Source organism: Nilaparvata lugens, chromosome 1, assembly GCF_014356525.2.
Source record: "Nilaparvata lugens isolate BPH chromosome 1, ASM1435652v1, whole genome shotgun sequence".
Taxonomy (NCBI): Eukaryota; Metazoa; Arthropoda; class Insecta; order Hemiptera; family Delphacidae; genus Nilaparvata; species Nilaparvata lugens.
Window position 1 is genome coordinate 84,949,506 of NC_052504.1, and position 27,397 is coordinate 84,976,902.

The window sequence follows — 27,397 nt, forward strand, 5'->3', positions numbered from 1 at the left end:
TATTTATTCATCGAATCATCTACTCTAAATACAACATATTGAGTAAGAATAGCTGTGTTAGGATGGAAGAATAAGAAAATTGACAACTCTCAAGTATGTCTACCAGACGTTGATACTCAAAAATTGTGACGTTGAAATGTCATTTGAAATACCATGACTTTACAATCTTCCATTCCCTGTTTCTTTTCAATAGTTGATAAATTCCACAAGAATAAGTAGAAGAAGCGTTTTAATGATGTGCTGTTATATTATTTTAAATAATAACAGATTCATGATGATATCATTGATGGGTCCAGTCCGTAAGTGATGACCACAGCGCAATTCATGAATATAAAAACATATGTATTCAAACCATGCAAACAATTTAACAGTTAATTTTTCAAATCTTTATAATTATAACAAATCAAACAACATAATAATTTAGAATCTAAAATGACTTACTATAAATGAAACAATTTGATTCAAAACTGTAATAATTGTATGATGCCAGTGCAGCAATGTGCTTGATAAGCATTGTAATTTCAACAATAATATAGCAACAACATATAAATGTTCTAATACTTAGACTGAACAATATAGTTACACAATGGATAGATCATTGCACTGTATAACTGGTTGCTAAAAGCAAAGCAAGGACTGAATTTTCCTTCAATAAAAACAATTAATTTAATTGGTAGTAGTTTTCGTATATGAGTAAATCAATATGAAAACTTGTAGTACCCTTTATTATTAAAAACTTTAAAATATTTCAACGACTAGTATCGACAATAACTTAAGTCATTTTCAAGTTGAAATGAGGAAAATAACACATAATAAAAAATTTATTATTTTTCTAAATAATTCATTTTCCACATTTCAACTTGAAAATTACCTAAGTTATGGTCGAAACTAGTCGTTGAAATATTTCAAAGTTTTTAATAATATAAAGGGTACAACAAGTTTTCATATTGTTTTTATTAATTTGTAAAAAAGTAGCCCATTTAAGTGAATTTTTTTATGAGTAAATCAATATGCAGATTTGCATATTATTGAGTTCTGGTCAATGATAAATATAGGAATGAACAGAAGTATTGAATGATCACAATAATACAGATCTGCAGTTCGAACTTCTGACTGAATAGCCTAGCAATATACACATCTACAGCATATTCTAATTGAGTTGACTTTGTTAACACTTATTCACATAACAGAGCATGATTCTCGTAGAATAGTCTGAGCTGTTAATGTCTATAGATAGTAGGTGATACTCATCATCTATGATGAATCAGTTTGCTGAGGTCAGTAGCAGCTAGCCTCAATGTTTCAACTTTGCAACAAGTTTGGGTTACTTGTGTTGTCGGTTGGTTCTCCACATTCCTCTTCATCATCCTCGACCTACAAATGAGTAAAATAATAATTCTAATTAAGAATCATAGTGTGCGATTCAGTGTGAGTGAAATCATCTCATGAACTGTCTATTTACGAGTCCAGCAATTAACAGCGGATAAGGAGCGTTTAGATTAGTCAAGTTTCCTTGATGTTTGTGTAAAATGAAGGAATTTTGCAAACTTGAATCCACTTCACAAATATAGTCCCTTCTTCAACTTTTGTTGATTCAAGTATATGTTAAACATGTTTGACTTTGGATTCAACTTGAATCTTTAAGGTACAATCATAGAGAAACGATAGCATAAGTAGATATCCCATGGTATAGGGCATTTATGTCGCAACTTTTATCTCAAGCCGATAATCCACGTAGTTCTTTCCCGTGAAGCTGTGTGACGCTAGTAGTCTCTCATATTGTGCCGTTCATACACTGTCTCACAGCCAAAACAGTTATAATCGACATTAAAAGTAAAAGTTGCGACATAAACGCCCTATACCATGGGATATCTACTTACGCTATTCTTTTTCTATGGTACAATCCAACCTACAAAAGGGAAAATGAGAAAAAAACAGTTGTCGGTCAATGTAGAATGTATAAAAACAACTTAATAAAAAAGTATGATGCAAAAAAGAAAGTATGAAGAAAACTTTGAGATTAATTGGATTTTTCACTTCATAACTTCATATACTTTTGAGGTTATGAGAACTTGAATTCAAGTAAACTTAACATCGAGTTTTCAAAATCATCCATTCAACTCAAACGTAAAAAAAACTTGAAGGAGACTTGACCAATGTAAACGCAGCTTCATCACTTTATTACAATGTAAACATAGAGTCATCATTTCTATAATGTACACAAGCGCGACGTTATTGTTGGCTCTTCTTACGATGAACAGACTATATACCGTACTCATCATCTTAACTCAATCCAAAGAATCAGTTTCAAGAAATTGAAATAATAAGACTCTGATATTGTCAATACCACTTTTATTTATTCGAAAATTAATTCATAATTCAGTACCAGGTTTCATGGTAAAACCTACCACATCTTCAGCTGAACTAATAAGTTTGTTGTTGTTGGAGGAACAGGAAATTCAATTTTTATTCAATGATCTCCCACTAGCAATAATAATTAATCCCAAAGTTGAACAGAATAATTCAATTACTAAGATCTTCCCCACCCCTTTACTAAATTTCTTATTAAGTTCTCTCCCCTCTCCCCTTACTACATTAAGCACCTTATAAGGTTAAGTGATTTTTAATTCTAGTTTGATAAATTTCTCAAAATTAAATTTATATTCAAGTTGGTGCCATGACCAGTACCAACCTAAAGGTAGCATTGGAAAAAAATTTTTTTAGATAAGACAGATAAATTTATTATGTTTTAGATTAGACTAATCACAATTATTATGAATTGTTTTCATAATAATATCCTTTGTTTTTATAATTTTATAATATTATTTTAACCTTTAGAATTGATACAAGATTTCAAAACCATAAATGATTATACAATCACCAGTAAGCTACCAACCAAATTTGATATATATATTTTTTTAAGATGACTAGATTTCCATTTAAAATGTAATTTTCCATTCTTCAAATATTAATATAGTTTCATTTCATCATTAATCCATCCATTCCCACTAACAATTTTCATTCTCCTTCCCTTTTACAATCCTAACACATAACCTAAAATTGAATTTCCTGTTCCTCCAACAACAACAAACTTATTAGTTCAGCTGAAGATGTGGTAGGTTTTACCATGATACCTGGTACTGAATTATGAATTAATATTCGAATAAATGAAAGTGGTATTGACAATATCAAAGTCTTATTCTTTCAATTATGGAGAAATACCACAACATCTCATACCATACATTCAAGTTTCAAGAAAGGAAATTTATAATATAATTCTATATAACAATATAATTATAATAATCATCTATATAGATGTTAGGATTTGGCTGGACTTACGTTTTCGCCGAGTTTTCTCAGTCTATCTTTGTAGGTTGACAACTTGACGTCCTGGTCGGCCAGCAACTCTAGCAAATCATCGTGGTCCTTCTTCATCTGCTCCAACTCGTCGCTGTTCGATATCAGCTCACTCAGTCTTTCTTCGGTTTCTCTTTCTAGCAGCCATTTCAGCTTGGCCTCTCTTCCGGACGTCTATGAAATATCAGCAGACATATTAGATCTCATACACAATTTTACAACAACAAATGGATAAATACGATTATACTGCATAACAAAAAAGGTGGTTTCATTCTCATTCCAGTAAGATATTGAGATATTAGGATTTTTCATTCCAGTAAGGTATTCGAATGTACAACCTGTTGCCATCTCACATAAAATAATTATCAGGAAAGAAATTTGAAATTAAATTTAGAAGGGAGCTGCTGTTTATTGGTGCATTTTCAATGGAGGAGTTCAATGAATATTACAAACCTCAGGTTGGATGTTTAAGAGGATGGTGCACATTATTTTGAGTTGTATAAATTTGACAAATTTACACCCCTTTTGTAGGAGGTCAGTGGATGTAATTAATAATAGATGAAATAATAATATTTATCTAGATACTGCACCACATCCAAAGTGAGATTCACTTTAAACTGTCAGCATTACTTGTAAATAGCATCAAAGCTTTCCATTCAATCAATGCTGACGGTTTGGAACAAATCTAATTGTAGAATGATATAAAAAATCAAAATTTTTATTCACAATACAAACAATTGAGAACCAGAAGGTTTTTCGGCGGGTACCCAGTTACAGATAAAAACCGAGTTACAAAAGATAAATAAACTTAGAACAAAATAAATATTACACTTCAAAGATTTCAAGTATACGATGAAAGAAAGCAAATACAAATTGCAAAAAGAAAATAGGAAATATAGTCTGATAGAAATCGTATCTATTGTGAAGTAGTGAAAAATTGAATTATTTGAAATACTGTTTTAGTAAGATCAAACAATCAAACTGTTTTAAATCGATCATTATACTTTTCTTGTATGGTACAACAAAGCCAAGTATAAAAATATTGTGTATTTTTTATTGTTCATATAATAATATTTTACTCTGAACTAGCAGAATATGAAATAATACTGTAGAATTATTTCACTGTAGAACATTGTTTAAATGTAGAAATCGTAAGGGGAAAATTACATTACTGTAACTTGAAAAAATATACATTCTCACTTGAAATCAGAACAACTCATCAATATTTAATTTTGATATACTACAACTTTCATTATTTTTCCCAATTTTTTAGTAAACTATGATTGTGGAATCTTGAAAATAATACAATACCATCAATATATTATTCGCCATCACTTTATTATAAGTTTAGGAGGATTGTAAGTTCTGGAGTTTCCAGTAGAGGAGTAGAGTATAGATGAATAAATTTCCAATTAGTAGCGATTTGAGTGAATTATTTTTGGTTTTAATTAGTTTTTGAATATCAAAATTTGAAATTTTTAGTTTAATCATTAGTTTTGAAGTAAAAATTGGACGTAAAAGTGAAATCATAAATTCATTCCTTTTTCGAAACTTTTATTCATAAAAATTTTGGAGAAAGACTGTTTTGGGCTATGCCTGTTGTCTTCTTCCAATCATACTAAACTATTGTAATAATGATTTGTGATTGTCAATGGAATAATTCATTGATTAATTTACTCTACTGGATTGTCATGCTTGGCATTATTCATGATTAATCCAAAACATGAACAATAATTAACATTCACAATGAGAAAAAGAGACCTACCTCTTCATTTGTCTCTGGTTGATTAATTTGACCATTCTGTTCACTTGTAATAGTCATCTTGGAAAGTTTAAGGGCATGTAGCTCTTCCAGCTGAAAAATAACGCATTTGTTTAATATCAATATTTCTTGAATTTCAACAGTTCAATAATCTAGTACTGAATGTATCAACATAATTCCAAAGTACTTCACAAAGACTAAATTGATGAAGTTTCTTTTTTAATAGACTAAACTTTATTTACATGATTTCTTATTAAGACCATCAATTATTCTACTTACAATTACAATAATTATGAAAATTAGGTACAGTATGTTTATTCTATAATCACGACATTGATGCTGGGGTTTAATCAGATCAAATTTTTCGAGTACATAGTGCGCTTTTGAATATTAAAAACGCGATCTTCTTTGCTTGACAGAAAAAAATGGCCCAAGCTAGAAACATTTTCATCTGCATGTTCAACTAATCAATGCCTTATTTTTTATTTAGTTGCACGTTTAATCAAACAGTTTATTATTTACAAACCAGATTTTGGATAACAGCATCTTTCCTTTGACAATCGGCTTTGACTGTCTGTAATTCGGATACCATAAGAGATATTTCTTGCTGGTTAACTTGGGGACCACCAGCATTTACCTGGAACATATCAAGAATAAAGGATTAGAAGAGTCGAGCACCAAGTTAGTATATACGTAATACCAAGAATACTATAATAGCATACATGTAAATGAGGCAGTTTAAACTTTTATTAAAATTGATATGCCAAAATTGAGGTAATCAAATGAATGTTGTTCAGATCAACTCATTTAATTTTTAGCTACCAATTCAAAGGTATTCAGGAGAAAATGAAGAGTGTTTGGAAAAATTAATCTAGTTTCAAGTGAGGATTTGAATGGCGAATTTAATAAAAACCCACATGAAAGTAGCCTACATGCTTTAAGTCATAATTGAATAGTCAATTCAATTGAATACACCATAAATTAGTACATGAAGTATAACAAAATATTTAATATAATATAATAATATATAAAATATTTACTAAAAAGTAAGTAGAATTCGAATAGAATGACTTTTTTACTTGATGACGTTTGAATTCTTGGGAGTAAGCCTGTGGCACATTTCTGTAATTCTGAATGATTGAATAAATAAATACATGAATAAATTCGACTTCAACGTTTACTGATACACAGAAACAACATGATTGTAATTCACTCCACGTTTTTTAAATACTCTTCAGAAAGAAGCGGATTGTATTATATTTTGTTTATTTATTGTTTTCTGAATGTCTAACATTTTCGCAAAAGCAATAATTATGATGATGATAGAACCATATATTAGCACAAAGGTTCATTTGAATTATGAACAGCGCAGATTGAATGTTGATTTTTCAATTTGATACATGTTTTTCAGTTGCATTAGCAATATTACACATTCAAAATTATACCAGCCATATTATAACAGTAGGACTCTAATATCGTATAGAGTCATTGCGAACTCTCATTTTCAACATGATTATTTGACTTAACATTTCTTGAATTAATACTTCATTCCTTATTGATAAGCAGTGATACTTTATTTCCAACATCAAAACCTTTTGTGAAGTACCGGGTGTCCCACGATGAGGTTTACACGTTTGATTTTAAATTACGTGCCCATTCATGTACCAAACTTTTTTAAATTTTACACAGTTTACAAAGTAGGTTCTAAAAATATTCTGGGAAAATTTCAACTCAACGTTTCACCTTCGTAGAAACAAAATGGCAGCATATTGAAAAACTATACCTTAATAACATTAAAAAGGTGTTTTCGGTTTTATAAAATATTTTTATTGTTGCACTTTAGGGCAATATGACTTGAAAAAAACTAGAACATAGCCTAATGAAAAACCTTAAAATCCAAAATTATTAAAATTGAAATCCATCCACAGCAACACACTGATAAACAGCGCTTAAGAATTGATTCGTAAGCTCTTAAAAAGAAACTCCGCGGTATCCGGAGAAGTTCCTCTTCTATTTATCGTTTTAGTTCCTCATCATTATTGAAGCTATGGGTATAAACTCTTTCCCCCAAGTAACCCCATAAAAAGAAGTCACAAACAGTTAAATCTGGTGATCGGGGTGGCCAATCTACAAAATCAATTCCACGACCAATCCAACGGCCATGAAGTTTGTCATTTAGTAATTGCTTGACATGATTTGCGAAATGTGGTGGAGCACCATCTTGTTGGAAGATTGCTTGATCCATTTCTGGTACCATCAAATGAGCCAAGACTATCGCAACGTAGTGAACAAATCAAATAATAACTCATTTATAGTCGTTCTTATAGGAAGCGAATTGGTAAAATTTTCAATATGCCGCCATTTTGTTTCTACGAAGGTTAGGGAGTTGAAATTTTTCCAGAATATTTTTAGAACTTACTTTGTAAACTGTGTAAAATTTAAATAACTTTGGTGCATGAATGGGCACGTAATATAAAATCAAACGTGTGAACCTCTTCGTGGACACCCAATATACTTACAGTATATAGATGATTTGAATCTAGTAGTTTAAGCTTAAAGTGTATAAAGTAGTTTAAGCTTACTGTATAAATGAGTTTATACAGTACATAAAAGAGTTGAAACTATCGACTTCTTATTATATTCTTCTATTCTTCTCCTCTAGACTTCTTAGAATATTGAAACGATTCTTACCTGTGCTCTTAATATCATATTTTGATCGCGAAGTTGTGCCATTGAACTGTTGAGCTGTTCATTCTGCTGAGTGAGCGTCCGATTCTCGTGCCGCAGCACCTGATTCTCTTGCTCCAGTTCTCTGAGTTTGTTGTCCTGCTCTCTGATCAGATCCTTGTACTGCATCACTAGTGCATTGTCCGAAGACGACAAATCCATTCCGCCGTTTGCAATGCCGCTTGAAGCATTCGCATTGACTGCTTTGATTATCATGCCTGGTAATCGAATTCAGTAGTTGAAATATTGTTGCGTTAGACAAGGGTTTACTGAAATACAAATTTACTACCCACTGAAAAATAACAGATTTTTTTCATAAGCTAAAATTAAATATTGAAAAACTCGGATTTGTAAATGATTTGCTTTTGAATTAGCAATTGAGAGGTGGAAGAAATAAAATGCAATTATCCAAGTTGAAATAATTGTTCATACTGAAATGGTTTCTAGATTATCAAGAGCATTATTATATATAGGCTATACTTTGATTCCGTGTCTAATGTATCTAAATTGAAATTTTAGTGCTTGACTTTTGGATTGGGGAATTCAATTTTAAAGAAAATCAATATTGAATACGTAAACCTATAGTTTTTGGACTTCTTCATTTCACAATTCGTGAGAGAAGCAAATTTTTGTTGTTCCTCTCCTACCTATTTTATCTTGCATTTTCATGATTCAAAATCAATAAATAGAATATTGATGGTACATAACTGATAATATACTAAATGAGATACATAACAAAATTTCAAATAATTGAGACAAGCTGAGTTTTAATAAATCCATTTGGGAACTTGAAAAATGAGGTGAAATTACACCAACATATAAAATTGAAACTGGTGAATCCATAAACATTGGTTATGATAAATCCATAAACATTTGTGTATGAGCTTAGAATAAAATAGTAGATTGTATATTTGTCTTACAAGGTTTTCTGTTTTTCTATAATATCCTGTAGGGCTACCGGTATTCAATATCTTGTAAATTGAAACACTCAATTTAAAATGAATAGAATGAAAAAAGAGTACCAAGTATTTCATTTTACATGCAATCCTTTTTATAGGCACTATGAGAGTGGATAATATGATACTGAATAAACTTTTGAACATTGGTATGATTGGTTTTACCTTCAAGGGCTTTGAACAGCCGACAAAACTCGTGATCGAGGAGAAGGTCGTTCGGGGTGCGCGGTCGCAGCTGAGGCTGCTTGAAGGCCGTGCTGTAGTTCTCGTGGCGCGACACCTCACTCAGTTTGTCCAGGAAAATCTCCAGGCCAATACGTTTCGCTATCAACTGCCGAAGATCCTCCTACAAATCAAAGTTCAGAAAAATTAATGTGCATTGGCCAATCAAAATTGAAAATTTGTCTGATCAAGTTTCAGTATTCAGTGGAGGATGTTAATCATGGCAGATTTGCAATAATGACAAACAATGAATGTAGAAAATGTATCCAAGATTTTCAGTATTCATTAAAGAGTATTGATCACGGGAGTTTGGTAATAATGTATGTTCAAACAGAGATCATTGGTATCAAGTTCCTTATATTGTAAGTGGAACAACAAAAATTCAACCGGTTCTATTATAGAATTGGCTCTAATATATTACATTGCAGTTCAATTACAACTTTTTGATGAGAGTAAGACTACGTCATTAGCAAGAGCCTTGTAATAAGATGAATAGCAAGCCCAAGTCTTTGAGTCAGACCACAGTCTTCCAATGATTACGGATGGAAAGATTACCGTAGTACAAATGGAAAATAGTAAGTAGACCATGAAAATCAATAAATGCAATAATTTATTGCATGCTATGAATCCAGTTGAGAAAAAAACAAGCTAGTTTTGGAAGCAACAATTGTAATATTTTTACAGTAATTTAAAAAAGAAAATCATCTATCCTGAGATCAAATACTCCTTTATTTCCTTATTAAACTAGTTGAAAAAGACACATTGCTAAATATGTGAGAATCTCCCATAGTTACACATTCTCAAACATTTTCAGAATAGGATATTGCAGGGAAGTATTGAGTGAAACATACCTTTGAAAATGACGGAGACGATTCATCATTGAAGTAGACACAGATTCCTATAAGAAAGGCACAAAGACCCTGTACAAGTTCCTCATTATCATCACGCTCTGTAGAAGCTGCCTGCAAGACAAATGTGATTTTTATAGAACATTTCCTTTAAAATAAAAACAATATAAAAACTTTTAGTGCCCTTTTATAAAAAAACTTTAAAATATTTTAAAAGTTTTTATATTGTTTTTATTTGAATCAAGTAGCCCATATAAGCAAAGTGATTTTAACATTTCTTTTATTTTTTTTTGTTTCAAATTTATTTCTATTTTCATACAACATACACGATACTACAACATACAATGAACTATTCTAATACACAGTATGAACAACTTACAATGAAAAGAATAGAGTAGATAAAGTACAAAAGGTTTCAATAATACTTTTAGCAAAATCCTGATAATAATAATAATATCGAGTGAACTGGCTGGCTCAGGTCTGGTGTCAGAGTTTTCAAGTGGCAACTGATCAAGTTCAGGGCCTCTGACATGACCTAACGTCTGTTTTTTAGACAGCTTAATGTGTCCATCCGAAACACGGGAGTGGCCCGAAAAAATAGCTTGCCAAGGCTGGGATTTGAACCCGGTTATTAAGCCAGCATATGATCAACTCGACTACGGCCACTCCGAGCAAAAGCCTTAAGCTGGATACTCAAACTAATGTTTTGCTGGTGTAGTAAAATAAGTATAAATGATTGAAACATTTTCTTTCACCTTTCAAGTGCTAATTTCAAATGCATTATTGGTGTAACCTGTAATTTATTTTTTGTAAAGCAATAAAATTCTATTTGATTTGATATTTAGGCTGGTCACTATTATTAAAAGTCATCATATAAGTTTTTAAAAGTAAACAATACCTGTGCGGTGAGATAGGATATACTGGATGGTATTGCCAGAAACTGTTTGACGGCCACAGGACAATGTGACAGCCAGGTGCTCAGTAGCATCAACAAGCCCAATTTGCTTTGCACTTTGCTATTCTGAAAAAATCAAAACAAAATTTTAATTAGTGATTGGTCGTAGCTATATGATTTGTAATTATATAAATAAATTAAAGACTAATTATTAGAAATGAATAAATACATTTTTCAAGCTAAAATTATCATGTTATATGATTCGATATTTTCAATTTCTAATCAACTTTTACCATTCAAACTGTTAATTTACTTGTAATTTGCCTTCAATTGTGGAATTTTTGTTTTAATATTAATTCGTACAAAATCTATTAGGCATAAACTAATATTAAAATGATATTTGGACTATCTACATAATAGAATCCAGAATCCTTTACTTCAAATAAGTTCAGTCTTTGCTTTCCCAATTTAAGAATCTCTAATCTAACCAAATACGGTAAGGCCTAAGAAACTGTCTGAATCAGAAAACTAATAATTATTTTTTTACAGCCCACACAAGCTTTACGTCTGTGCGTGTGGAAAGAGTGTGGGTGATTTGATGTGATGATCGAAAACATCCATGCCACCGGCGTGATTCGAACCCAGGAACCAGGCGGTGCTAGCAGACCGAAGTTTGTAACATCCCAGACCACTAGACCAACCCGACAGGCAATAATTAATTAATTCATTTCGTTAATTCATAGACAATTAAAAGATAAGGACAATACTGAAATGCTGGATTCGCACACAACAGTGACAGTGAACAGTGAAAATATAATTCCCATAAGTCTTAACGGTATTATTCATACTCATTCGGCCGGACTGATCCAATTAGAACTCGTGAAAATTATATTTTCACTGTTCACTGCTACTGCGAATCCACCTTCAATCAAAAATTGTTTCTCTTCGAATTTCTATGAAAAATATATGCATTATGCTTAATATAAATGTAGGTTATGTTTGACGTTTTACCTGTTGAAGCAGCAACGTGGCCTGGTGTAGCAGAGATATGGGTGTATTAGCGCCGGGCGTGGCAGCCAGAAGCACCCTCAACAGCTGCTCCCTTTGGGCCGGGTTCTCGACCAGACTGTGCGACAGCGCCACCGCCGAAAACCAGTTGGACAGAGCGTCGAGGCTGAATAGTCCGCCACACAGCAGCTGGCCCGACGTGAAACTTCCAACTGTCAAACAATAGACACTACAACTATAAAAAATCTGTCTTTAGTCAGAATGGCTAGTAGCTTATAAATATTTATTTATTTAACACTAGTTAAATAACACTATAGAAAGTAACTGTATATGTTAATATAAAGTGACTTTATAAAATGAAATGAAATGGAAAATTCTTTATTAGGCGGAGTCAGGACTTTTAAGTCCTCTCTAAGACTCAATTTCGACCTTTACATACTTTATACTGTATATTAGACAGTAACCTTTCTTAACCTTATTACAGTACCTTTTTACTGTATTGTAGTTGAGATCAAAACGCAAAGCACTGCTTGGATTAATACAATTTGCAGCCGCCTCATTTGATAATCTATCTATCAATTTCCTCCAAAATTTCTATCAAGAGATGGCACCACACTTCAATAACAATTATTTCAAATTATATAGTGCCGCATCCACACTCTCACCAAATGCGTACAAATGACGACGAGCGCAAGAGTGTGGATGGCTGCTTTGCAAGCGCTCGCCTTCATTTGATTTTTGTCGAGACGAGGCGAGCGAACGCCAGCCAAGCGAAGGTGTGTTGTCAGCTGAGCATCCACAAAAATCCAGGCACTCGTCACATTGCAGTGTGGATGGCAAGACAAACGCGACTTGGCGAGTGTGGACTACGGATAGGAGTTTTAAAATCGCTTCCCGGTGGTTCGGAGCCCACCTAAAGCTCCACTCATACTCTACCATCACTATCCTTCCGATTGCCCAAGTTCAAGCCTAGAAGCGCTCACAGATCAAACATTATCCTCCCATCATATCATTCACTCAATTATTAAGGATTATAATATCAATCTAATATGAGAAAATCGATTCAACACAATTGATGGCCAGTATGTGGCAAGGTCTATAAATACTGGTCATGACACAATCCCGTGATGCATTGCAAAATCGCCATTTTATGGAGTTGTAGTCCACCAATTTTCAAATTCATCAGCTGTTATCATTATAGATTGAACAACATGATGTGTTATTTTGTTATATTGTTCAAGGAATATTGCTTGGCTTTGAATTGTAAAATAAATTCTTCCGACAGAATAATAATATTTAGATTCCAACTAGGAACTGAATTGTTTATTTTTAGATTTAATTGATTGGGAACTTTAAACTGTTTTTGAGGTTAGCCTTTTGTCCCAATGCCTTATGAAACATAACAAGTTACAAGAATGAGAACAATTTTTAATAATAGAAAAATGAATTATTTGACCTTTTATTATTTGGAATTTCATTATTAAAAAATCGAAAACCTGAATTTACATAATTATTATCTGAACCAGAATATTGTTTTTAAAAAGCATAATGCATGATTTTGTTATGAGCAGATTGGAATTTCAAATGTACCGCCACAGACCCCACATAATGGCCGCTCCATAAGGAACACGAGTGTCATGACCTGTAGACCTTGGTATGTGGATTGTGGTTGACCCAATCTGGTGGATATTATTATCCTTCACTATAAATAATCACTTTTCCTTTATAGGGCTACTACAATAATTATTGAACTATATCTATAGAAAAAGTACTTGACGATTTTTATTTCATTTCAATAGCCTCCATCAGTATTTGTATTGAACCATCATGGCCATCACACATCAAAGTAGCTTAGCTAGAAATACATCTTCGAAAGACGTAGCCGACCAACTCCCAATGTTGAATCTACGCTAAGCCGGTGTAGAATGGACAGATTGATTAACATTAGGATATATGTCGGCTAAGTCTTCCGAAGACGTATTTCCATCGGCTACATCTTCCGAAGACATATTTCTAGCTACGCTACGCTTAGTGTCTAATGTCCATTACAACTAAAATCTATCAAATTGAATATTCTAGTTTTGGTTTAATGAAGTCATAATCTACCTTCGGTGGAAGACGGGAGAAGAGTCTGCACCAGCTGCCCTTGCCCTGTTTCGTTTTTGAATAGGAAACATTGGAAGCAGTACAACACAGCACAACGCAGCGAGAATGGCTGCTTTTCATTCACCATCGACATCAGCAGAACCACTATTGCTTCTCTGAAAATCAAATTAAAACTTTTCAATACTGCATATTGTACTATATTTACATGAATATATAGAAATAAAAGATAAGTTTTTTCTGGTTACCATAGACGGAATCAGTGTCATCAAGTTTCAACACAAATGAATAATTGCAGACTATAATAATTTATTGTGAAAATATGAATTATTTACTCACTGACTGGAGACAGCTGTTACTCAATTCATCCCATTAAATTTGATCTAATTATAATTATCATTTCCTTGATAAAATGATCAATTTAATGTCAAATTGATCAAGAATATATATTTTTTATAATTTGATTAAAAAATTTGCTTCCATAACTGAGATCAGATTTTATTTTTATACAAACCTGAAATGACGGCTAATTTAAAAAGCTGTAATACACCAATCTGAATTTCAAAACAACAGATATTAAGTTATTTGGTAGTTATTCTATTCCAATTTTTTATTTAATAATAGAAAAATAGAAATCTTATTAAAAAAAAGTAATTTCAATGGAAATAGTTCTGAAATAACCTTTCAATATTATTTATACCGGTACGAGTAGGTCTAACCTATACGTGTAGGCTAACTGAAGCATGAATAAAGTCTAGGATGGTTAGTTATAAACTTTTAAAATGTCATTTCAGGTATTTTAATTTGTGTTTCTCATATGGTAATGTTTAAAAATTATTTAATTGTTCCAAAAATACATTTTAAATCAATTATACGACTTGTGTACTAGAGTATTTTGATAGAATGAAGAAAAAAATGGCGGCTAAGAATTGTCTGTCTACTTTTGTACAGTCACTGTCAAAAGTAAAAATAAAATCTTCTGGAAAACAGACAACATTGCAAAGCTAGAGAGAGATAGCGCTATCTGTTTTGTTGTATGATAGAAAAGGCCAACAACAGTATTGTCAATCCTACACTGCCATTATAACGTGGACCTCACTATAGTACCTTCAATACTTTCTACTTCATCCATTACCCACACTTTTGGAATCGATGGCGTCATAAAATTTAAGACAAAACTAGTAATTAAAATAAATAATGGTCTTCAGTTTAAGACCATATATGGGCGACCCCTTGATTCCCAATAAGGCCAAATTTTTGGGATTGACTGTGGATAGGGATTTGTCGGCTCCTCATATTAATACAGTTTTGGACAGATTGTCTCGAGTGAACTTCCTCTTGCTGCGTTTAATGTCATGTGTGCCTTTTGAATATGTAAAATCTTCATACTTTGCTCTATTCCAGTCGGTTTTAGGGTATGGTCTGGTGTTCTGGGGTAATGCTACTAAAATTGGAGAGGTATTGATTATGCAGAAGAGAGCAATCATAATAATGAGTAGAGCTGATAGAATAGCCCACTGTGTTACAGATGACAATTATTATTATCATATGATTTGAATACACTAGTTACCAGGACATTAATAAAAGTTTAGTCTTGAATGTATTAAAATAAAGATGGTTGATATGAAGAGTATTATTTATTCAATATCTAACATGGCGCAGTCGAAATAAAAACAAGAATAATTGAATTATTAAGTGTTCAAGTGAAAAGTGATAGCTCAATACTGAAAATGGAATTCAACAAACCAGGTATGCTAGTTATAGCACAAGTAGATAAAAGATTGAAAGATAATTGATTGAGAGAGTTGACTCTATAGATAAAAAAATGATACAAATTATCAAGTGGATAAGGAAAAACAGGCGATCTATAAAAAACAAACATGTCTTCGACGGCCTTGGGCGTTTTCCTGATATTTGCAAGATTAAATTGAAAAAAATGCATCCCCAACAATAAGTCCTGCTCGGCGTATCCCACTCAAAATTAAAGAGAAATTTTGAGAAACTATGGAATCACTAAAGTCAAAAGGTATTATAACCCCAGTTAAAGAGCCTGTTGACTGGATAAATAACGTTGTGGTTGTTGAAAAGCCGGATGGATCACTGAGAAATTACCACAACCACGTTCATTCCTGGTTAGAAACAATAATGGCGGTGTTCAGCGAAGAAACACAATTCATATAAGAAAAATAAAAAGGGGAATATAGGATAATAAATTACTAATATAAAGAGGGAGATGTTACAGATGATATTTATTATTATCATATGATTTCAATACACTAGTTACCAGGACGTTAATAAAAGTCTAGTCTTGAATGTATTAAAATAAAGATGGTTGATATAAAGAGTATTATTTATTCAATATCTAACACACTGTAAGCCACTTTATGTTGAGTTTAGCTTGACATTCTTAAGGTGGTGAATCTGTATATATTTAGTAGCCTTGTTCACACTCATAAGTGTAGGGAAACGCTCCAATGTAGATCGAACGTTCATGGGATTAATACTGGACATAGGCATGACATCAACATTCATTTTGTCCGTCTGGAGAGGCAAAAGTCCAGTGATGGGTAGACGTTTATTTAATAAATTGCCCCTCAAGTTTAGAGACATGGGAACCATAGAGTTCAAAAAAATCTACATAAGTGGCTCTGCTCAAACCCTTTTTATGATGTTGAAGAGTTTAATAAATTATTGACTTGTACTCTATTATGTATTCTAATCTTTTGACATGATCTTATGCATCTATAGATGATTCAGCTGCCTGAATCCAGCATAGAACTTTAATGCTTTACAATTGTGACATGGGTAGTATTTGATTACTTATTTATTGATTGATTTTTTCGTGTTTTAGATTTAAGATTTTTCAGGAGAAAAGACTCTGATATTAGAATAATACTTACCTTAGTTGGACTTTAGTGGGAAAATATAATTTAGTGAGTAAGTAGTATTATTGCAGTGACAATAAGATTCTGCTAACTTATGTCTAAACTACTCTGAGAACCAGCAAATTCAGGGATATTTGCTAGTTCTCACGGATGAGGTGGCTCCACGAGGCAAGGACAAGGCGGATGTTTGGTAGCCTGTAGATATTTTCCCAGAGGAATACTGCAGACCTGGCAAGTACCCGCTTGCCGAATCTCGTGAGAACCGACTCTTCCAATAGCAGCAGTTAGGCCTTCTGGCACACTGACGTAGAGAGGGGGAGGTTTTCCGGACGGAAAACCTCCAGTCGTTAAACAACCGAGGTACCAAGCGGATCAAAATCCATACCGTATTGCAAAAAGTCAATTTATTTTTCCGGCATTATGATATACGTGAGTGTCCTGTGGTTTGGGATTACGGTGGGAGTGATAGCTGTGGGTAAGTGCCAAAAATTCTAGCTCCTTATAAAACATTTTCACCCGGCCGAGACCCTAATTAGTAAAACTAATGTTGTAGTAAAATTTCTAGTTAGCAGAATCTTATTGGCAGGTAGTTTTTGTAGGAATAATATTTGGATAAAATGTACTGCATATTTCATTCTTTAAATTTCAAGTAATTGACATAATAAATGAGAAATTCTTTAGGTAATACAATGTTTTTGTCTATCCAGTTCCCATGACTCCCTTGAAGTAGTAATAAGATTTCTTCAACCCCCATCAAGGGCGGTTACACAATAATTGAAACTATAAAGACACAATAAATTATTGACTTGTACTCTATTATGTATGTGTTCTAATCTTTTGACATGATCTTGTGCATCTATAGATGTTTCATGGATCGAGAAATCAATCTATCTATGTAAAACCATTGAATTATAAAGTTAGATACCTAGGAGGAGTTGAAGGTGCCACTACAGAAGCGAAATATTCTTGATTGGTGGGATTGCCTCTGATGCACTCAGCTACGGCGCATATCGTCTCAGTGAGGATGTCGACGGGGACGCCACTTGCCATCAGTATTGCCGACATCGCCTCCACTATGCCAGCCTTCTTCAGAGCCCTCTGGCATGATGAGATCACTTGTGCAGGGTTGCTCGGCGATATCAGTGTGCGTACAACCTATAAAGATTAATAATTATTATTAAACGAAAAACTAAATTAAATGCTGAAAATCACCACGAAGAGTTCTGCAACTCCAAATATTGACAACAGGGTGAACAGCTAGATGGAAATTCGATTCAAAATTTCCATCTATAAAGATTCATTGAAGTCAATGTTATCTATTTGATTGATTTCAAGCACGAATCATATACAATGATTAGGAGATATTAAACCAGAAACAGTTCCTCTCCCGAATTTTGATTGATAAAAGTTTCTAAAAATAATGTTATGTCAATTGATAAACGTTCAAATTTGAACGCTGATCAACTAAGAAAGTTAAATAATTAAATAAGAATGCTATAAGTCTGTTCCATTTATAATTTCTTCAGTCTTATGTCCAGTTTTACAAAGCTCGATCAAGACACTTGAACATGGTCAAATCAGGTACAATTTACAGAAACATGATATGATTTCTATGGTAGTAGTTTCTATCGATAATTCCAGTGCACACTACTTTGTACCCAGTTTGACATGATCAAATGTCTTGACCGAGCTTGGTTAACCACGAATTCGTATGTTTTCCTAATATATTTTACAATAATACAGCAGCTATATAACATATAGGCTATGTTACAACAAGAATAAATTTATTTACATTTCAATAGTACATTTATTCTACTTCATCAGTTATCGGTTGACTATTGATTTTTTCATGATGCAAACTTGAAAAAGAAACGCTTAGTTTCTTTGTTTAAATGTCGAACAATCATCAGTTTAATATAATAGCTTCAATATTAATCCGAGTTTACAATTCAGAATATATCAAAAAAGCTATATACTCTCAAGTGTTAAGACTACCAATAAGAATAATACAAGTACTAATAGGATGCTTCTAATTTCACTTGAAGCAGAACTCCGTCTTTGGAAAAATCATAGAATAGAATGAGATATTTTTTGGGTTTGCGCTCATAAGAGGAGCAAGATCAAAAAATTAACTCAGTCATGCAACACATGAAACATCTGAATCTGAATCAGCGTTTTCGAGAGTACGAATCTATCTTTGTGGAATTTGATAGAAAGATAAATTATTATTGATTTATTCAAGTTGATAATTTATTGGATGAAGAGAACTGACATACCATTAGAGCGCAATGAATCGTTGATGACTTGTTGCGAGTCCACATTCCTTCTTCATTGATGTCCGAAGGCAGCTCAAACATTGGAGCTAATTTCTGGATATAACTACCTATCAGAAAAAACAGAATCAGAATAAGATACTTTACATGAAAACATTTGAAAGATTAGTAGATTTAGAACTTAGCTTCAGTAATAAAAAAATAGTAACCTTACAGTTGTGTTGTGAGTGATGTTGTGGTACTTTTCCATAATGAAAACACAAATTTGTAATTGTCAACCTCTTTTTAAGGTGACACTTAAAGTTAGATACCACTAAAAAGTGGTTGACAATTTCAAATTTGTGTTTTCAAAAAAATAGTAATATTTTATCCACAATATTGCATTTAAACTTCAAAATTCATGCTAAACACTAATAAACAAAACGTCTCCGGCATTTAATAACTGAACATTTATCTCCAAATTTGAATAATATCAATAATCAATATTGTTTTTATGCAAATTTTGTGTTTTTCTTGCAATACTGAACTTTAACCTTCATTTATTGTTGCTTCTGGCTTCTGAATAAATTCCTGGATCCTTTTGATTCAACTTTATGTTCGTTCTTGAAACTTTTCAAATAAAAAATAAAAATGAAATACTAATTGAAATTTCATTTGGGTCCATCCGCATAGACTTCCTCGGTTACTCAGAACACAGAATTTGAGTGTAGCTTATATTAGATCTGATTTACCACGACATTAGAGGAGACTGAAATTGAAAAAGTACCTTCTTTGAAGAAATTTTGATTTGAAGTGTTGTTGCGCAGAAGATTCAACATGAGAAGCAAGCAGTCTTCAACTACAATGCCTCCATCTGAGTATCCTTCCTCGCTTATAACATCGAATAGTCTGTCGAAGGCATTCTCAAAGGCAACAATCTTCTGAATATTTGCATTTCCTTTCGATAGTTGAATCAGTAATAGCAATGCCTGTTGATAATAAAAACCAATAATAGTTGGAATGAATTTCAAATTGAATTCATCATCCATTCTTGAATTGAATAATCATAATATTCGTATGGCTTTTATTGGTGAATTTTCAATAATTCTTGAAAAAAATTTATTTTCAATTGGAGAATAATACACATTATTGGATTACCAAAAAGAATTGAAGATACTTATAGTTCAAAATCTAACTCTGACGCTAAAAATATTTGGCATTTCATTTTCAGCTTATATCTTATTTCTCATTACAATGTACAAGGAATCATTTGCTAGGTTTTTCAAATTTTTCAATAAGGGAATCGCTGAAATGAGCGAGGCGTAAAGTGTCTATTGTATTAAAAATCCATATATTTGTATAGCCTACACAATGCAAAAAAGTAATGTATAATTTTATGAGGCAAAGGAAATTTATTTTAAATCAAAATTTTTGAAGTATATAATAAACGGATATTTGTAGAATATGATATCAATAGTTGATTAAATTAATAAGAATTTTTTGTTTCCTGATTTATAATTAGCTCAATCAAGAGGTTTGAGAACACAAAACTACCTTCCTTTTAGTAATGAGCCAAATTTAAGTAAAAGTTTACAATGGTTTATGAAGTCAATTATAATTTTTGAATATTAATATAATGATCATCTATCTATTAATGGATCGTACTTACATCATTCCTGATTACTTCACGACTATCACCAAGCAAATCCATCAGTTTAGAAACACCCATTGGACTGACTAATATTATTTCTTGTATGTCTTTTGGTCTGAAAAAAATGTAAAGACTTATATGACAATCATGATCTAAGTTTTCTATCTAATAACCCCTTGATATTGAAATATGGGAATTTGGAGTTGACACACGGTGGTTTTAGTTAATTTCAGGTAAACTGATTTCTGTATCCTAGTTTTTAGAACCACTTCTAAACAAAGAGTTTAAAATAATTGTTTTTGATTAGATTAATGAGTTTATATGCTACTTGCAAGGCCTGAAATATAGGGAATGTTTCAATTGATTCGAAAACACTTCTATTGTGGTATGAAATGAATTAAGAGTTGTTTCACTTTGCTCAACCTTTGTCCTATTACAAAGGACAACACAATTCCTTGTGAGACAAATGCATTGGCTAACAGCAATATAGGTATTCCATGCAACTACTTGAATTGAGTAAACAATAAGATCTAACATACTTATTATTGAGAAGATGTGTGAGGAGTTTTACAGCAGGCCATCGCACTCTGAAGTCGAATTCTTCAAGGAAGCCAAGAACCAAACCAACATTGTCCGGCTGTTTTATGAAAATCTCCGTGAACTGTTCACTAACATGCAGCGACTCATGCCCTGATTCGGAATTCTCTGTTGAAAATAGGAGAATGTATTAGTTTCATTCGAAAGAGGATTCGACCAACATCTGTATCGATCAAATTACTTTATTGTCATGTGACACAATATCAAAAAGTCCAAATTCATTTTATTGACAGTACAGTATATACAGAATCATTAAATAAAATTATTTAAAAAATAAAACATTACAAAATTTACAAAATACTTGTTTCTTGTTTTATCTGTGATATTATAATCTGAAATAACCGGATAGACCTCTGGAGACGGTTTTGATCAGCGGCAACCATGGTTGTTATATTATGAACGTCCAGCGTCCGAAAATCTCTCAATGACAATGACCTGGTGATTTTCATTATTCTACAGCTTTGATACTCTATTATCTAGAAAGAAGCAAAGCCAAAAATTTAATACATGACAGCAATCTATTCGTATTGTCTTTGGTAGAAGTAATCATGGAATTTCTCAATGATTCGATTGATATTCACTTCATCCTATTATATTAAGCGAGCAATTTTCTGTATATCTGTTTATTTATGTTCAACGGATCTCAAAAACCGCTCTAACGATTTTCACGAAATTTGGAACATAGTAGGTTTATGATATAGAAATTCGATTGCACTAGGTCTCATTCTTGGGAAACTCACTGAACGACATTGAAAGGATAATTCAACCTTGGCTGAAACAGCTGAGACTTTCGTCGTCTGTGGATAGTAAAAAGTGAGCGAGTGATTCAGTGGAAAATCAAAATATCGCATCCCCGAAATTCATAAACTGACGTATAGTCAGCTGTAAAATATAAACACGATCATTTTAGTTGTATCATTTTAGCGAAGTTGTATTCAATGGACAAGTACATCACCAGACTGACAATCAGAGGGCAAAGGTTTCCTCTCCCCTATCCGAACAAAAACTGTTTTTGTACAGTGGCGTTATTTCTTGCAATGTTAGCAATTGCGGAAAATTATTTGAGAGTTTTTCACTTCAATTACATTAGATTTAGAGTTATTCACAAATGTTGGAACTCGTTGAGTAGTGGTTTTTCAACCACAGCATTAAATTAGATATAATTATAATTCAATTTAATGGTTCACTTCGTCCACTTTTACAAAAGAACTTTTAACTTACTTATAAATCTAGATGCTTTTCAGGACGCTGAGCCCCACCTTCAGCAGTCAAGTACCCCGACTTATAAGTAAGTTAAGTATCCCTCGAAGTGAACCATAAAGTTTTATTAGATACCAACAGTTAGAATAAAAACTATAATATATAATTTTTATTAAAAAATGTTTCAAGCAATTGTCTAATATATAATTATGTAGTACGTTTACCATATCAATGATGAATAAGATACACGTAAAGTACGACAATATACGAGTATTTAAAGCTGAATGGTGATACCTTGTATGACACTAAACGTACATTCATTGCAGAATGATTGGATCAATCTGATTAAATCAATTACTTTTTTGTACTATACTTTAATGTACTTTCATTTTCGAAGATAAATATCGGGGACCAAGCTTCGCTCTGGAGTACAAAAGCATAAAAAATTCATTAGGAAAGAAGAAATTATAATAACATTCATACAGAAATGGTCTATCTAATCACAGTAAATTGAGATTAATTCCCAGAGGAATGCAAAAACTTCCCTCACAAAGGCCCAGTTGCACAAAAGCCGGTTAAATTTTAATTCTGATTAACTTCACGTGAACCGAATCAAAGAAGACCATTTCAAAAAGATGGATCTACTGGAGTTAATCAGGATTGAAAATAACCCGGCTCTTTTGCAACCGGCACTAAGTACCTGATTGAATGATTACAAAAGTTCAACAGCTGAGTCATAATTTTGACACAGTCCCACACACATGAACTCGCTCACTCACTTCCATCACCAACAGACGACGAAATAATTATTATCAGCTGTTTTTCCAAGGATGAATAATAATTATCCTTTTAATGTCCATCAGCTAGTTTCCCCAGGGATGAGACCTAGTGCAATCGAATCTTTATATTATAAACCTACTATGTTCTGAATTTCGTGTGAATCGTTAGAGCCGTTTTCGAGATCCGGTGAAATACAAACATATAATAATCTAAACATCCAAACATCTAAACATATAAACAGAAGTTGCTCGTTTAATAGTATAGGATTACCTTCCTCCTCGAAAACCTCAGTAGAAGTGATGTTGCAGAGTGTGTCAAGAGCATAGCCCACTATTTCACAGTCACCATGATCGGTTTCGAGTACTTGACGGAGTGCATTCATGCCGTGAGCACCGACAACCACCCTGTACTTCCTGGAGAGGGCTTTCAGCGCCCTGCAAGCATCTCTTCTGTCATCCAAAAGTGTTGACGACAACACTCTGTCTACCAGTCGCTCTACCTGCAAAACATTCGCATTCAGCTATTATTACATTCCTGAGATAACATGAATAAATGAATGGCATACATTTATTGTGTCATATCAATAGCTTCATACTGTAGGGTGTGAAGTACTTAGGGTGTGTAAGTGCGTATAGTAATAATAGAACCTCAAATTGAGCAATTCCAAGGCAGATAACACTCCAGATGTTCTTGTAATCAGTTTCATTGATGGTAGTCTATAATCTGAATCTCAATGCTAATCCTGGCACGCCAAAGTTATATTTTTTCCATAAAAATGTATTCTTCAATCCACAATTTCTACGTTAGCAGAGGTGATCAATGTTACTAATCTTACATGAAATATTACATTCAATGCTAAGATGAATCACCTTTACATGAAAGCAAGTCTAAACTATTTAATTACGGCGCAAAATTTATTCATCATCTCAACTTGTACCCACTAGTAGTTCTGTGAACAGTAGACCTCGCGCTCAGTAAGTTGCATTGACCTGTTATGTTTTTCAAAAATTAATAAATAATTTGTCAATTTAAAATGTCTAGAAAAAATCCTAAATAAACATGGAGCTTTCTGTCGAACGACGGTGAAGTGTCGTCCCGGAATGTGAGTGTGAGCGCTGTTATCAGGTCTGGCTGCAACTGTCTACAACGTTGATGGAAAGATACATTTTCAAGATGTTCGATGTTTTTGAACGGGTAGTATTATAGTCCACTAAACAGCTGATTTATAATGAATAATTCTATAGTCTGATTTTTACTCTAATATTGGCGTATGAAGGAGGCTCCTTTTCCCTTTTATATTATCCTTGAAATGCAAAATTTCCAAAAACTTTGTATATTCTTCGACGCGCAATTTAAAAAGGAACATAACTGTCAAATTTCATGAAAATCTATTACCGCGTTTCGCCGTAAATGCGCAACATATAAACATTAAGAGAAATGCCAAACCGTCGACTTGAATCTTAGACCTCACTTCGCTCGGTCAATGAAAAATTTTGTCTTAATAAACATCACTACCAAAATTACCTATATGCTTATTATTGATCCAAATAATATAGTTTTTGAAGATGGAGAAATTGTTATATTTGAAGATTCAGGTTTTTCATTTATCTTTATGTTTATATTAATGTTGCATGCAATTAATAACAGAAAGTTAACATAGTAGGCCTATTTTCTCTTGACCTGTTTTTGCTTTCGGGCTGACCTGTTGCCAGTATGTCTTGAAGGAGATTAGCTGTTGATGTTAACATTTTTTGATACACCTACCCAAACAGCCATTAGCCGTTTTTACACCGATATCTCGCCCACACGACATACAGACAGGATTCACTCTTATGGACAGTATAAGAGGAGGCTTTATAGAAATTGTTTGAGATTCTCCACATACACATGGTGAAATTTGCACCATATCATACACACAGCAAATGCTCATTCCTACTGATTATTTGTTTACATTTTTACTGTGTTTAAAAGACTACCAGTCTTCACAAGACCATCTTCATCTTCATTGAAGATGGAAAAATTGTTATATTTGAAGATTCAAGTCGACGGTTTTGCATTTCTCTTCATCTTTATATTAATGTTTGCAATTTCATGCAATTAATACCATTAACTGAAAGTGAACAAAATATTTTCTCTGCTTTCAACTCAGGTTGTCCTGTTGTCAGTATATCTTGCAGGAGATTAGCTTCTGATGTTATTTTTTGATACACCTAACCCAACAGCCATTTTTTGATACACCTAACCCAACGGCCGGTTTTACACTGATATCTCGCCGACACGACATTCAGACAGGATTTACTTCTATGGACAGTATAAGAGGAGGCTGTGAGGATAACTGTGCAAGGCCTACTGTTCACAGATCTAATAGTTTATTATAGTTTGAAATAGCTTGTTCATCTGCCCTCTATAGAAATTGTTTGAGATTCTCCACATACACATGGTGAAATGTGCACTCACACTGCAATGTTCATTCCCACTGATAATTTTTTTACATTTTTACTAGCTTTAAAAGGCTGCACTTTGGTATATGGGCATTAAACTCAAATTATTATCAGACCCCGTAATTCTGCATAATAATAGTTGACTACTGGTTCTTTTAATTGCAGAAAAGTATAAAATTTTGGCATAATGGTCAAATATACGGGTAAATCAATAAAACACTGTATGAAGAAACATAACCTTACTTTTTGATAGATCCTTACCGTGTCTGCTCCAGACGGCTGGTCACCAGGTTGAGGAGCACCCAAAACAGATTTAAGGCCAGATTTGAAATACTCCATGCTTATTATTTCTAATAACTGAAATTTTATTTAGAAGATTGAAAAATAAAACATTACACGTCAACTTGAAATTTCCAACACATTGATAACAATTTTCAACGCTGAACAATTTAACCAAGCAATGGTTTATACTGAAAATAAATCGATATTAAATCAAAGTAAAGTCAAGCCTCATCTTTGATTAGAACATATAATTGTATTAATAAATTGCATAAAAGTCTTCCTAAACACATAGAAATAAACACCGATGAAATATGAAATTATAAACATTAACTACCAGCAAAGAGCAAACAACGAATTCTTGACAACTTGACACGAGCAGCCGACGTGGCGACGTCAGTGCTATCTGGTGAATTTGACATAAAGCTATTACAAATCAGCTGATGAGTTGTGATCTTGTGTGACAAAGTGGATTGACGACAAACTGGGTCTATTCGGGAGTACCTCAGATCTGCAAGATTTCAAATTGTTCAGTATATGAATATAACCTTTCAGGTTCTGTTCATTAGGTTTTGAAAGTGAAAGGAAAGGTTTGATTTTCGCTCTTGGATGGAAATATGAATATTAAAAAAAATGTTTCAATAATTTTCAATATTAAACACAAATAACAAAGTGTTTTGGCACATCTAATGAGCTTATTTGTTCAGCTAGTCAAGATTAGTTTATTGATGGAAAAAATTTTCGGCCGTGGGTCCGGAGGGGGAAGACCGCTTTCCCAAAAAGTTTCAAAATTTCAAAAACACTGCCAATTCTGCAGTACTACTATTTCCTGGAAAACTAGAACCTACCGAGTAGCAGTTAGAGAACACACTGAGAGAGTAGGAAAACCTCCAGATTTAAACAATTTTGCCCTCCTGGGAGCACTGGTAACTCCCAAAGTTTTTTGGCACTTTGAAGTCAGCTTCACAAAAATTAGTCTATATTGATGAAAAATTGGTCTCAGTTAGGAGGAGGGACCAGAAGAGAACGCTTTCATACAAAACTTTTATTCTTAGGTACATCTAGATCAGCTTTGTACAAAAAATTGATAAGTAGCATTTTTGTTCAGCTTGCCAAGATATCAATGAGGAGTTTTCAACTGGGTCTGAAGAGGGGCACAGAAGAGATAGTTTTCAATTGACTTTTAACAATTTGGTCAACTACCAGAAAAAATGCAAATGTCACAGTGTTAATCATAGCATTGGTGAGGGTGTTCATGCTCAACAAAAAGATCCCAGGAAAAATCCTAAACCCAATAAAATGTATATCAGGACACGGGGAGCGTGTATTTATTGGTTTTACAGCAATTTCAATGGCTGTTCACTTTCATTCTTTACAATGTGATGTTTGCGCTACACGGAGGTATGATCACAAGCGCGAACTATAGTCTGTCCA

General features: G+C 33.0%; 1 protein-coding gene across 1 annotated transcript; it reads right to left on the reverse strand.

Moving 5' to 3' along the window:
* Positions 1–321: 321 nt before the first annotated feature.
* LOC111050903 (general vesicular transport factor p115) lies at positions 322–26,356 on the reverse strand. The gene is made up of 17 exons (XM_039419205.1): positions 25,946–26,356; positions 23,514–23,742; positions 21,206–21,371; positions 20,685–20,781; positions 19,803–20,004; positions 19,040–19,146; positions 17,689–17,918; positions 13,882–14,036; positions 11,779–11,987; positions 10,771–10,893; positions 9,876–9,986; positions 8,968–9,148; positions 7,811–8,064; positions 5,646–5,756; positions 5,123–5,212; positions 3,340–3,531; positions 322–1,374 (listed from the first exon to the last, which is right to left on the reverse strand). The coding sequence occupies exons 1-17, from the start codon at positions 26,021–26,023 to the stop codon at positions 1,303–1,305; spliced, it is 2,607 nt and encodes an 868-aa protein (XP_039275139.1). The 5' UTR covers positions 26,024–26,356; the 3' UTR covers positions 322–1,302.
* Between the last annotated feature and the right edge of the window lie 1,041 nt (positions 26,357–27,397).

Coding starts and splice junctions, on each gene's coding strand:
- LOC111050903 (XM_039419205.1), bottom strand. CDS start 26,023: ATGGAGTATTTCAAATCTGGCCTTAAATCTGTTTTGGGTGCTCCTCAA. Junction 23,743..25,945: donor AGCCGTCTGGAGCAGACACG/GTAAGGATCTAT, acceptor AATGTTTTGCAG/GTAGAGCGACTGGTAGACAG. Junction 1,375..3,339: donor TGAGAAAACTCGGCGAAAAC/GTAAGTCCAGCC, acceptor ACTCATTTGTAG/GTCGAGGATGATGAAGAGGA.